A 14,256-nucleotide genomic window follows, 5' to 3' on the forward strand; every position below is an offset into this window, starting at 1 on the left:
AAAAAGCAAGCACCTAATGAGCTCATGAATGACTAAGATTGGAGTACTAATGTCTGAGTGACAAAAACACAACAAATTATATAAATTAACTGCTGAAGTGCTGAAGTACCTGAAGACCTCCATGGGGGCCAGTAAAGTTGCCAGTATGTCTGCCATACCATGAAACTTCACCACTGTGCTCAGGGTGATAGTCAGCGTCCATGAAAACCGTAACAGCACATCCTCCACAATGGCGCTGTAGTAATAGGCCTGCAGGCACACAGAAAGATCTGTTCAAACGGTGTCGTCAGATAGCATGGTTACATCAAGGTACATTTTCCCCCCAAGACCTTATGTGGATAGACAATCTCCTCTCTCAGAAAGGTGTTCTCCCCTGCATTACGGTCGAACAGACCCCAATCCATCTTCAGATCCCAAATCAAGGTGTAGCATGAACTGACTATGAGACAGCTGATGTATAGGTAGAAGAAAATCTGGGCATCAGCACGGGATTCACCTGAGGAAGACAGCAAACCCAAATGTAGTTTAACCGACTGATATAGCATCACATTTATAGATTTAACATTAACCTTTAAGCCATTTTTGTGTTTCTCTCAATGTCATTTTTATTTCAAAATCTATTAATATTTTAATGTTTGATCTCTGGCATTTATCTCTGAGCAAAGAAAAAATTTATTTGTAAAAGAAAATATGTTTACTATTGTGCATGAGAATGAGTCCTTTGAATGAAATCTGAATTCTGTGATCGACTAATTTCAGGGATTTAGGTCATTGCACCTGTCACAGTTGACTTGCTGCAGAAGTGTAAATTACCTAAGTGTTTGAAATGATCTGGAAGAATTTCCAGCTTCATCTAAACCAAGAGATCTTTTTTGAAAGCGCTTTTTGGGAAGGCATTGATAATACTGTGCTTTCTAAGTAGTTCTAGTCCACACATCCAAATTCTTGCATTTTAAAGGTCATTATTTCAAGGGTTCATGTGCTTCTTTCACAACCACGATGAGATTTTTATTGATATTCTAAATAAAGACATGAAAACATAATTTAATCATATTGTATTGTATTTGCTTAATATTTTTGTTTATTTATTTATGGTGGTGCATATGTTTCTAAATCATGGAGTAAGTCTTCAAAATCAAGTCAAAACAAAACAACAGGTGTACTTTACATTACCTGCATATACATTCTAAGGAAACATTCTAATCATGTAATACAGTATTTACCTTTATGTGTGTTGTAAAGGGCAGCGAAGGTGACAACAAAGAAGGAAGTCGAGTATTTCCCAGCATTGACCAGGTGAGGGAAGGCCCGCTTGGAGTCACGATAACGTCGCAGGCATTGGATGAATCGAAACCAGGCAGGGAGACATTGGATCACTGCACGGACCCCATAGGAGTAGGAATTACAAACGTCTCTACCTGCAAAAGTACACAAACACACAAGTTTGCAGTCAACTTTGTTGGCCCTTTAGAATGACTTTGATTCATTCCTTGTTATTTTGCACAGTCTAACAAATACATATTCACCACATGCTCAGGCCATTGCAGTACAGGTGTTATATCACAGGAGTATAAGTACAGTAGTTACTGTATATTACAGATGTTTTGCTTTCTTCACTATAATCCACCTTTCATCATGGGGTGGGTTTTACAGTTTCATGTATTGATTCCCACCTGAACTGCTAATAAGACCGTCATGTTTTTTCCAGTCCAGTTCAAAGCTGTAGAAACATATCATGTATTCAAGGTCCATGAGAACAACCCCCAAAGAATTCAGCTGGTCTGCCAACCAAAAGTCTGCAAAGCCAACGCGATGAAATGGGGCTGTCACCACTCGAAACTAGAAGAGAAGGTACAAACAGTGACCCTTCAAGACTCTTGACAAACATCTAGAACAGATTGCGTCACAACACAAAATTCATATTGGTCTTTGAAAAAACTGTAAACCACACATCAGATGTAAGTAGGTGATGTTACCAGAAGTTTGAGCAGCCAGAAGCGGGATTTGTAATAGCAAGTCTTGAAGGGATTGATGAGGAAGAGGAGAAACAGGCCATATAAGGCCAGAGGATTAGCCTGCATGGGTACCAGGATGCTATCACTGAAGAGGCAGGACAGCAGGCTGACACACCACAACACACCCAACAGACCTGCAATCTACACAAACACATTCCTGTAAAACAGATATTTTTCAAACAGAAAAAAACAAGGATTTCAACTCTCATTTAGAAACCATTATTATTCTACACAAAGCTGTAATGAGTGTATAGGTGTATGGGAGAAAGTGTCTCCACACCACAATCTTCCCAAAGTCACAGGGCACACAGAAATATACAGAGCTGTTACAGTCCAAGCATTCACTGGCTGTGTGGTAAGCATTACTGACATAAGTAAACCATCTTTTTCTAACTGCAGACATGATCAAAAACAGCAACAGCAGCTATTAAAGTTACTAATGATCTTCTTATAGCTTCAGTTCATGGACTGGTTTCTATGATGGTTCAGTTGGACCTCAGTGCTGCTTTTGATACAGTTGATCACAGAATCCTGTTACAGAGACTGGAACATATGATTGGGATTAAAGAGACAGTCCTAGACTGGTTTAGATCGTATTTATCAGATACAGTAGATACCAGTTTGCTCATGTCTTCATACAGTAGGGTTAGCCATGGAGTTCCACAAGGTTCTGTACTTGGACTAATCATTTTCACCTTGTACATGCTTCCCTTAGGAAACATTATTCAGCAGGATGGAATAAACTTTCATTGTTATGCTGACGACACTCTGATATATCGATCCATGAAACCAGAGGAGACAGAGCAGTTAGTGAAGCTTCAGACCTGTCTTAAATACATAAAGTCTTGGATGTCTTCAAATTTCCTTCTCCTTAATTCAGGAAAAACTGAGGTCATGGTATTTGGTCCTGAACCTCTAAGGGATAGATTAGATCACATTATCACTCTGGCTGGTATCTCCTTAGCCTCTAGTCTCTCTGTGAGGGATCTTGGAGTAACTTTTGAACAAAATCTGTCCTTTAACTAACACACCAAAATAGTCTCTAGAAGTGCCTTTCTTCACCTGATAAACATCACATGAAAAGTTAGTCCATGCATTTGTTACTTCCAGGCTGGACTATTGTAATTCTTTATTATTTATTAACTCTTTAAGAAGCCTCCAGATGATCCAAAATTCTGCAGCCAGAGTTCTGACAGGTATTGACAAAAGAGATCACATAACTCCTGTAACTCCTGTTCATTGGCTGGCCATTAAATTTAAAATAATTTTTAAAATTCTTCTTGTTACCTATAAGGTCCTCAGCGGCCAAGTGCCATCCTACCTGGAGGAGCTAATGACGCCTTATCATCCCAACAGAACGCTCCGCTCTCAGAATGCTGGTTTACTTGTGGTCCCCAGAGTCTTTAAAGGTAGAACGGGGGGCCGTGCATTTAGCCACCAGGCCCCCCTGCTGTGGAACCAGCTCACTGTCCAGGTACGGGAGGCTGACTCCATCTCTACTTTTAAGATTAGACTTAAAACCTTCCTCTTTGAAAAAGCTTATTGTCACTAATTCTGTAGTTGCAGTTACTATCCAGGACAGACAAATTATCATAATTAGGGGGTCGTCAAATTATTAGGTTAACATCTTAGTTATGCTGCTATAGGCTGAGGCTGCCGGGGTCCAGAAACATGATCACCTGACAGGCCTCTGTCACCCCACTGGGTCAGTCTCCTCATCACTGATCTCCAAGTAGATAAATTATGATGTTATTTCTTGTGTAGTTTCTCTGCTTCTCCCCCCGCCCCTGTTCTCTGTATCCATCTACAGGTCTATATATATTATCACCAGTCTGTCCAGAGGAGTGTACAGACCTCAAAGAGATGTTGGTGGGACAGGTTATTTCTGGGGTTGAGTTCAAATATGAGCACGTGGTTAACTCCTGCTTGTCTCCAGCCATATGTGTTGATGCCTAAAAGACATTAAAAAATTTGCCTACATTTAAAAAGATTAACTGGTTTGAATCAAGAGACCAACATTCACATCCCTCCGTCCCAGAAAGAATATTTATGTTGTTGGCCTTTATGGCAAAATACATGCTAGGCAATGTACATTCTAGAGCCAAAATCCTATATTTCAAATTTTCTTTTACAATGACTTTCATGCCTGAGGATCAGGTGACGGGGAGGGCAATCTGTGAATTATTTCCAGAAAACAATTACTGTTATGTCTCTTTGCTTGTCTTTTTGTGAGTAGTTTGAGCCTGTATTCCTCTACCTAATTCTAGAGGTTGTGAATCACTGAGCAAATGCAAAATACATTCCATACAAACTTTTTTAATGTTGGGCTGAACTTGCAAATAGGAAAATCATTACAAATACCAACAAAGATAAAGACAATGTGTTTATGTAAACATACCCAACAGAAAGAGGAATTCTATTAACAGGAACCCTCCTCTGTAGATTCTGATCATAGGCCAAACATCCTCACTACGGATCATCACAGCTCCTGGTGAAAGAGACAAACTGCTTAATTATTATTGCTGTTGTAAGTATTTTACAACAGCAATAATAATAATAATATTATAGTTGTTGTTGTTATCACTTGAAACATTTTTAATTATTAAGGGTTTCAAAAGTCTAATTAAAATGGTGTATAATTTATTCATTCTTAAAATTAAAAGATAAATATTGTGGCATATAAGTGTTAAAGACCAAGACCAAGATGGCGCCGCACGAGTGGCAGCTTGTTACAGTAGCTCCGAGCATGTTTACATGTTTTAGTGTGCTTTTATACTTTTTTCGTGCGTCCTTTTGTACCAGTAGTCTTTTTATTTTTTTCTTTTAGTACTTTTCTGTATTGTGCACCACGGGCTACCGCTGTAACGTGCAATTTCCCCGATGTGGGATCAATAAAGTTTTTTTATCCTTATCCTTATAAAACTGTGATTTATTTTTTTCTTCTGTAAAACTAAATGTGTTCTTTCGTGTTCTGAAATTTTCCAGGAAGCCAAAAAATAGTCATGATGATTAAACACTTTGAATTTGTATTGTGTGTTTAACCTGTAATAACCACTGTGACAAGTAGGACGAGGAATACGCCACAGTAAAGCCCAACTCTGAAGGTGGTCCAAGCAGGAGCTGGCTGAAGTAGAAAAGAAACATAGCCAAAGTTAAAACTGGAGAAAAGAGCATACTAAAACCTGGCATATGCTCAAATCCTGAAAAGTATGTATGCACAAAAACAATTCAGATGTCTGAATCAAAGCACATTTGCTTTGTACCTCCCAATCAGCATGGACTTGGGTACACATATTTGAGTATCAGTCTCCTCCCTCACCACACCCTCAAATACATATGCAAATAAGTAGAAACAGGGTGGGATTCCCCTCTCTGCATGATCGAATAACGGAAACAAGCCATTAGTCCCGAAGGCAAGAAGAGGAACTTTACCAAGTGAGAGTTTGAAACAATTGTCAATGAGGTTGAGGCACAAAAAATATTCCGTTTGTCACACTGCCTTCTGATATTAATAATAAATGGAAGACAAGTTATATTCTGTACAAAGTTAAATCAGTTTCCATTTGGAAAATAGACACACCACTAACATGAATCATACACTATTGTATGGGAATGCAAACTACATTTTTATGTACGCCTGTTCCAACTGTATATGGGAATTTGTTATACTTGGATGACATTTGGATAGTTCTATCCCACACAGCCGGCATGACTAAGCTCAGTGTCGACTGGCTCAATCCCAATCAGTCAGCCAGCTCTCACTTAAATGGCCCCATATCTAGGAAACCCAGTGTGGTCAGCACCTGTATGGGCACAAGCAGGACTTGGCTCTTCACTGTGTCACACTCCAAGTGTAGCTGCAGTTAATGCTGCACTAAAAGTGTCAATGTTGCCACTGTTGTTAACGATGTTTTAGGCACCATTTCATACACCTTTTATATCCATTCGCAAAGACCTGGAAGACCTTGTTAATTAGTCATCTGTTTATCACTAATGTCAATAGCACTCTCAGGAATGCCCTTTTTGACATTAACAGTTTCCCAGCATCAACACTTAGGGTTGCCAACCATGAAGTTGGCACGCAGCACTGCACATTTGCAGTTATTTCACTTTTAATAATGCTGACGATGAGTGTGGAAAAGTTTTTGTGCGTATATACTCTTTGTACATGGGCCCCAGGACAGGGATGTGGAAACAAGGTTCGCCATTTTATTAGCAAGACTAAAGACATAATAGTTATAATATAGAGTAAATCCTGCCTCCTTAAACTACCTGCTTCAAAACAACAATGTGTCCAAAGAAATTAACTTTAACATAATGCAATTTTTTAAATGCAAATAAATGTAATATTTTATGGCCAACTAAGCTCATCTGAACCCAAAAACAAAAATTTTCTATTCACACGCTCCAGGCATTTTCCTTAAAAAGCTATTATTTTCATATTCTACTTTAATACTAACAATACTACTACTGAGGCAGCAAGGTACCTTTGAGCAAGATAATGAACCCCCAAATGCTCTGCCAGCTTAGTCTGACACTTTTCTTAATGTGTGCTTGTCAAAGTGTGCATTGTATGTTCATTTGTACTGCATGCACTGCGGGTATAGAAACAGTAGTATTTCCTCTGGAGATTGTTCTTCTCCTTCTTACTCTTATATTGGAAGTGTCTTTTGATTTACTTGTTTAATTATGTTAAAAAGAAAACTGTGGGAGACAAAATGTTTTTTGCATTGGAAAATTCATTTTTTAAAAACCAAAAACAATAAAATCTGCCATTGTTTCAAGTGTATTGAAACTATTTTACAGTGTACAGTGATCCCTCGCTATATCGCGTTTCATCTTTCACGGCTTCGCTGCTTCACGGATTTTTTTTGCGAGTCGTTCATTGCAGTTCTCAAATATAATCGAAGGTGGCATATCCGTTTATAAAATTCTTCTTGCTCAGAAAAAGAAAGAGCGCCAACAACTACCCATAACAATGTTCTTCTCTCGGAGAAAGACTCCTGCGCCTTCAGTAGAAACAGACGCTACAGCGGAGCGGAGTCAGGACGAAGAGGCACAGCTGGGACTGTGAAATACGCCAGTGACAATGTTTCCAACCTTGTATTACTAGATTAAAATTATTGTTTTAAACAAATTTTGGGCTTTAAAACAGGTTTTGATTTTTGGTTTCATTCTATAGTTCAGTATTGCATTGTAAAATAATAAAAAAAAATAAAGCTGACTACTTCACGGATTTCACTTTTCGCGTGTTATTTTTGGAACGCAACTCCCGCGATAAACAAGGGATCACTGTATACGTGTGGACAACCTGTGCAGCTCCCAATGGAGGTACTCTGAGCCTCTTCATGGCTCTTTGTCTGTCACCACCTTCCAGTTCAGTTGTGACCAGTGCCTGAAAGAAATTAGTGTCTCATAAACACTCGATTACTACTACTAATACTACTTAGACAATTGCATAGAATAACTATGTTTTACCTCAGTCTCAGATATGAGCTGTGTGATCTTTTTGCAGGTATAAAATGGAGCCACTTCAACATGGGCAACTCTCCAGTCAGCCCCCCTTGATGTTTCCAAAATCTTATCATGCTTCTTCAGAATCTTCCTGAAACCTGTGAAATTCAGGTTCTAAATACACAAAGGCAATATATTTAATTCCAGGACTAAAGTTGTCCGAATGTGTGTCAAAGCAAACAATGTAAATCCATAATATGATTCCTAAATATTTTGTTTTTGGAAAAATGCATATTATCAGCATACTATTGTTCACCTGGTAGTTCTGCAGCAGTATGAGACTGAGGTAGAACTCAGAGAAGGCCAACTGCAGGTCCTTGATGTTTCTGTGTTTGCATCGTTCCTGTTGGGACAAAGCAAATACTGTCCTCCTCCTCCTCAGGCCACGCCCATTTGCCCAGCTCTCCCTCTGGGCGTCCAGAGAGGACTGTAGTTCATTCTGCAGTGTAGCAAACCGCCGCTGAGCTTCAGCCAGCTTTTCTGGTTAGGAAGAGGACAAAAACAATGAAAACGATATGTACAGGATAATAAAGCGCAAAACAGTATTTTTTTTTGTTTTAATTTTGAAAATAAGTATAAATAATATGGATAATTCCTTACTTAGCCACGCAAGAACAATATGGTGTAAACTGATCAACATTTGCAAAACTTACAAAATTACAGAAATTACACAATTGTTTGTGTGGCTCAATGAAGGGGAAGTATTACCGCTTCATGATACTTTAAATTGGTCATTATTGCAGTCAATCTACTTGCATATCCACAGAAAAGTACTGACTGCAACCAAAGTGCAAATCATGTGAAAGTACCTCCTGTGACAGAAAACTATTCCATTTTATTAAAAAGCTGAAAATTGAAAGAATTTTACAGTTTTCACATGAAAAAGCTCTGGTGTAGACTCATGCATTTGTTGCAGTCATTACCAGAATAGAAAGTGTTGATCTTGGCCAGTTCTTTTTCACATGTCTGGAAGAACTTCTCTTCAAATTTGGCATAGTACCTCTTCACTGTATCTTCATCTGTGACTAAAAAAAATAAAAACACAAATATTCCAGAATAATCCAAAAAAAAATTAATAAGACGTTATACAGTATCAGTACCTCTCAGAGATGCACACTGACCTCAAGCCACACTAACACGATTCAGCTTTAGGTTAACATAATATACAGTATTTGCAGGTTTGATGTACAGTATGTCTTTGCTTGTCCCCCCCTCTCCACTGCCCTGGCTCCCTTTTCATCTCCTCTTCCCATCAGGCCATCAGTATAAGGCTTCCACAAAAAATCCTTAATGTTTCTTTCTATTGAAAGACTGATTTGAATGAAAGTATGCAGTAGTGGCTGGAAAAATCACTAATATTTAATGAAAAAAAAGACAATAGCCCCTTAAAGTAATATATAATACAAATATACAAATTTACCTCAATTTAACACCTTAATTTCTTTTTTAGGTCAAATGAGCTATAGTTTTACAGAATGCAATCTTTTAATTTCCATAAATTTGGATTATGTTCTGTATGGCTTCCTCGATTTTGGTAAAATTAAATTGAAGAATTTGAGCTGAAAACAAGTCTGTCCAACCACTAAAATGTACATTGTCATTGTCACATCAACAACATGCTATCCACAGCTGGGCAGGTGGTTTTGAGTCAGCCACTGCAGACGTGGTGATTCAATTTTCCAGGCCAACTGCTTTTGGGCAAGATGCCAAATTCACTAAAGTAGTGTGTGTGTGTGTGTGTGTGTGTGTGTGTGTGTGTGTGTGTGTGTGTGTTGGGTGAGGCAATCTCCTTATCTCTAAAGTGGAACTTCTCTTTGTCTGCCTATGATGATTATCGCCATGATCATGATGAGATGTCTTTCTCTCTCTTTATATGCTATACATTCCCACCTGCTAGTTGATGTTTCTTTTACCTCCATTTCCTATATTCACACGTATGCATACTGTGCCCATGACAAATCAAACAGCATTTAACAGCAGATAGTGGGGCAAAGAAAGAAACAGCATAAAAGATGTAATTACTGCTAATAGTCAAGCTAAACAGAATACCAAAAGCATATACATTATATAATAGTTAATATATTTAAATCAAATAAAACAGATGGAACTACTGTCAGGATCCAGACTTTACTGCCACCTTTAAATAGAACCTCTAAGAGAATCTGACTTGTTGTAATTTATAACAATGTAAGGACATCAACAAAACATGGGTTAACAGGCTATAATCTACAGTGATGTTTGTGACATAGAAGTCCACATCATCTGAACTGTGCCATCGCATATATCATTAGTGGGCTCCTGTTAAGTCACAACCCATATCTTATAATACATAATGTCAAAACTGTTAATGTTTAAATGAGAGATGGGATACCCATCATGGAGGAAAATAAATAGTAGAGCCGTTTCACAAAAAAATAGTGTGTTGATTGAAACCAGTGTCTAATGTGAACTAATATTGTTCACACATTCATAACATTATTCAATAAAGCAGTTGTACATCCATTTCCTACCTGCAAACCTTTATGATTTAGGGAAATGTTTCAATGTATCACTAAAAAACAGTAGTCTATGACACATTGTTAGTCATGCTGTTTTCCACCACTTTGAGAAGACAAAAGGGCCTATCATTACACGATCATAAACAAGGTCTCTGATAACTGGTTTTGAAGCCAGTTTAAGACTTTCTGACACTGTTAGTTTAATTCCTGCTATGGTTGTTAGTGTATCTTTAGACAAAGACTCCTAACTAAGCAATAATAGTAAGAAACAAGAGAGGAACCAATTCAGGGATGTCACCAAGGGTTTCTTGACTGAAGTGAAAGGAAAAGTCATGTGCTTTCAAACTCAAATCAGATCACTGTGTTCAAGGATTAGAATCTAAATTTGATTTAACAAACCAAGTTACAAAAACTTGACAGATGTTTATCCGCTACAGTTAGGAAGATTGTTTGGAGTACTGTTTTTTTTAAAAATAATATATAAATATTATTTCTAACAGGTAAAATTCACCATTTGGCCCTCATTCTATATAACATAGAAATGATCCTAGACCACTACTATATGTGCCATTTTTTCTGTGTATATCACATATATTATTAATGTTAATATGTGTGGCGTTATATTACCTTCTATAGATGGAGCCTGGTCCTGGGCTGCATACAGCATCTCTTTGAAAGCCTGAAGACATTGAGCAGAAATTATGAAATTATTTAAGTATCATGATGGTTGAATGGTCTCAGAAATTTCACTACCATACCATAACCCATGCACACAATTTGTTTCCCATTAATTATAAAGTCTGGCAGAATCAGAGTCACATATTGAAAAACAATCCATCTCAACAACTGTGATACACAAACACAATGAAACATTCAGCAGTTAGACTAAATTAACTAGGAGTTTAACACACCACTTCCATGCTTTCAGTCTGATGATGGGTAGCTGTAATGCATAACAGGTTAAATTGCAAAAATATAGAATTGTTTTAAAAAGGGCATTTCAATACTCAATGATGTAATGTCTTTAGGAATGTACTTAATAATTACTTTAAAATCTTTTTTAGATGTATAAAAGTGCAGAGATTACAGAGTAATCCAACAGACACTTTATTTTATCTAAAAATTAAATGAAAATTTAGATTCAGTGGCTGGGAGGAGAAAACTGGTCACAGCTGACAGAACACTGAATGGAGAAAACCTGATGCAGGTAGGAATCCTAATGTTATCCCAAATATCTCTGGACAGACCTGTCCAAGCTGTTCACTGAAGGTCCCCATTGAACCTCACAGCGTCTGAGATGATCTACAGAGAAGAATTGCAGAATATTCCTAAATCCAGAAGATGTCTGCGATGGCCCTTGCTGTGAGCCTATGGTGTTCTGCCCAAGAAAGGTGGAGGCTAAACTGCTGCCAGAGGTCCACTAATATCTAGGTGAAGCTTATTAATACTTATATGAACGCATAAAGAAATAGGTTTTTCATTAACAATGTACAAATTTAAAATATAGTGCATTAAGTGAAGAGTGTTTGGATTAAAATTTTAAAATAAGGCTGCAACACAATGCCAAAAAGTGAAACAGGTTGGAAACTTTGACTGGATTGTAACACAACTACTGCAGAACTGCCCATCTGTCACCCATCCAGCCCTAATGTGCTGACAGAAAATACACTGTTGGAGTATGTGCAGTATGTGTGTATTATGTATTGTCCTCATTATGTGAGTAAACAACCCAAAAGAATGACATATTATATTTTAACACCCATAATAACTGCATCACTGCTGAATAGTCAAAAAACAAAGCTTTGCAAGGAACAAACATGATCATTTATGATCATTTTGTCACTATTGATGAAACACAACATGGGCATGTTAAAAGCAAGTGAAGCAAAGTTCTTGGCGAAAAACCCTGACAAAGGTGAAACATAATGCTTTTCAAAACATGTCCCATAACATGCCAGCATATTTTCGGTGTACATTAGATGGAAATCTTCCTATATCATAGTGACACATCCTGCCATGACCTCAGTGTGTCGCAAACACTGGAGCTGCTGTGAGCTGCCGGTTGAGGTATAAACACAAATGATGATGACACATTGCTGATGTTTTGCTGAGGGTGATTCATATGACCAGTTAAAAACAGGCACCACAAGTGAGCAGGTAGATAACTGAAGGCAGTGCCTCACTAAAGCAAGAAGTTACATCAGTCTTTACAGAAATGTCAAACAATAAGTACAATGCAATCAGACCGAACCTTTAAAATTCGGGCTAGGACTTTCTGAAGTCAAAACATAAAGTGCAGAATATGAGGCCTCGTGCCACCAAAGTCTCTTTGTTGGTTTCACATTCAATGCTAAAATAACAGCATTAACTCATTTAAGTTCTACTTACTTTGAGCAACACATTAACAGAAAATGAAGTACTTAAGTAACTGCAATGTTGTCTTGTTGTTTAGAACTTGAAAAGCCCTTATTAATATGTTTTTCTTGTTAGTGAAGCAGAAAGACAAACACTGTCAGATTAACACATTTCCTGGGGGTATAACAATAGCAAGGGCTGTTTTAGATGCAATTTACAGGATGTGACAGTCATAGAAAGTATACGTATAAGGTGTCACATAGAGGGGACAGTGCCAACAAGTGAAATGCAGAAAATTCAGTTATCATAGCCGATATGCCATTGCTTAACCACATATTTAACCTCAATGTTGCAGTCTCCAGGGGAAAGCATGATCTTTAGCTCAGCTCAGTGTGGCTCTGTAAAGTTCACAGGCCTGGCTGAACCTGGCCTGACATCTTCACAGCACTGAAAGTAACTGGACCTGAAATCAGATTTACAGCTATGAAAAACAACGAAGTTTCATCTGGACTGCAGGAATAAAAAGGAAAGACCTATGACAGCACAAATAAATAAAGGGGTGGCCAACCAGTCAAAGCCTAAGAGCCACATTTTTTACTAAGTTACCGCAACGAGCCACATCATACAAATGGGCACACATGAACGTCCCCTCATCCCTTCCTCACACACACAGACCTCTGCTTAGCCAGATTTATTGTAAATGTCACACACCAACATGATAATGACAGAATTTGACTTCTAAAGACCACAGGCCAGTCACAGTCCACAAACAAAAATATAATAATTAAAATATTTTTTTTTCTCTTACTATGCATGTTGCTTAGTGGGACTTCTGGAATTCCTTGCTTTGAGCAATCCTCTTCAAATCTGGCTTGTATTCAGTTGTTGCCACGCGAAGCAATTCTTTCACATGGGTGTCACAACAGATCGATGCTTTGATTTTACGTGTTTCAGGGTAGAAAACACAGACTCGCAGACGTATGTTGACCCAAATATTGACTGTATCTTAAGCACAGCCCGTTTGACATTGGGGTATTTTTCCATTGGCACACTTTTCCAGAACTCAATGGCCCCTTCCCTTAAAGCAGGTTTCAGTTGGTCCTCCTCACAAAAGATCGATAATCTCCAACTCAGCTGCAGCCTCATCTGTGACTAGCGGGGCTTTCAAACAGTGCGGCTCCACATTAAATGGGTCAACGAGGAATGCAATTTGTGGCCTTTTCAGTTGTAGATCACGGAACCGGGTCACGAAGCTTTCGTGCAGGTTTTCTCGTTTGGCTGTGCATTTTTTCCCTGCCATTTTGAAGGCAAACTTGACACTAATTGCTTACTCAAAAGATCTTGTCCCTATTGAGAAATTTTGCGGTATTTTCATCTAACGCACATGCGGGTTGGCAAAAGTACCAAGCAAAGCGAACACGCACATTAAAAAACACAAACCCAAACTTCGATATGAACGTTAGAGGCGCATGAAACCAGGCAAAGAGCGGGAGCCGCGGGCTGGCCAGGCCTGGTGTAGAAAGTGTGTGAACACTGTATGATCCACTGATTTGAGAAGCACACTGCAGACTACACTCACTGATAGGCTCACTTAGTGTATGTGCTTATGTCCATGCTTGATGGGTCTTAAACTTTTTTCTTTGTAACACACACACTCAGGCATAAATATATGCACGCACACACACACACACACACACACACACACATTAATAATAATATTGCGCTTCTCACAGTGCAATGAATAAACCACATACAAGGCGGATCTAAGGAGGATGTGAGAATCGACCTGGGTTTTTATCAGCTGAGCTCCGACTGGCATGCCAGTAGCTAGTAGCCACTAGTAGCTAATTTCCATCAGAAAAAAGAACTTCTGG

The 14,256-nt window shown here is 38.4% G+C and overlaps 1 protein-coding gene across 8 annotated transcripts in view; it reads right to left on the reverse strand.

The window, feature by feature from the left end:
- The window catches only part of LOC130539462 (xenotropic and polytropic retrovirus receptor 1 homolog), a 29,270-nt gene that overhangs the window by 12,895 nt on the left and 2,119 nt on the right, over positions 1-14,256 (reverse strand). For 5 of the 8 annotated variants that reach the window (XR_008954137.1, XM_057057812.1, XM_057057813.1 and 2 more), the window contains 13 exons: positions 10,655-10,706; positions 8,453-8,554; positions 7,786-8,009; positions 7,494-7,643; positions 7,327-7,410; positions 5,058-5,139; positions 4,414-4,503; positions 3,870-3,967; positions 1,977-2,156; positions 1,674-1,839; positions 1,224-1,418; positions 330-496; positions 110-249 (listed from right to left, as the gene is read on the reverse strand). Coding sequence is in view for 6 of the 8 variants with exons in the window: in XM_057057812.1 (XP_056913792.1) it covers positions 110-249; positions 330-496; positions 1,224-1,418; positions 1,674-1,839; positions 1,977-2,156; positions 3,870-3,967; positions 4,414-4,503; positions 5,058-5,139; positions 7,327-7,410; positions 7,494-7,643; positions 7,786-8,009; positions 8,453-8,554; positions 10,655-10,706 (1,730 nt within the window). In the remaining 2 variants the exon portion in view is untranslated. Of the gene's footprint in view, positions 1-109; positions 250-329; positions 497-1,223; positions 1,419-1,673; positions 1,840-1,976; positions 2,157-3,869; positions 3,968-4,413; positions 4,504-5,057; positions 5,140-7,326; positions 7,411-7,493; positions 7,644-7,785; positions 8,010-8,452; positions 8,555-10,654; positions 10,707-12,724; positions 12,815-13,190; positions 14,040-14,256 lie in introns of those variants that run through there. The other 3 variants (XM_057057816.1, XM_057057814.1, XR_008954138.1) reach the window with 3 other exon arrangements.

The sequence above is a fragment of the Takifugu flavidus genome, chromosome 15 (assembly GCF_003711565.1).
Source record: "Takifugu flavidus isolate HTHZ2018 chromosome 15, ASM371156v2, whole genome shotgun sequence".
In the NCBI taxonomy this organism is placed as follows: domain Eukaryota; kingdom Metazoa; phylum Chordata; class Actinopteri; order Tetraodontiformes; family Tetraodontidae; genus Takifugu; species Takifugu flavidus.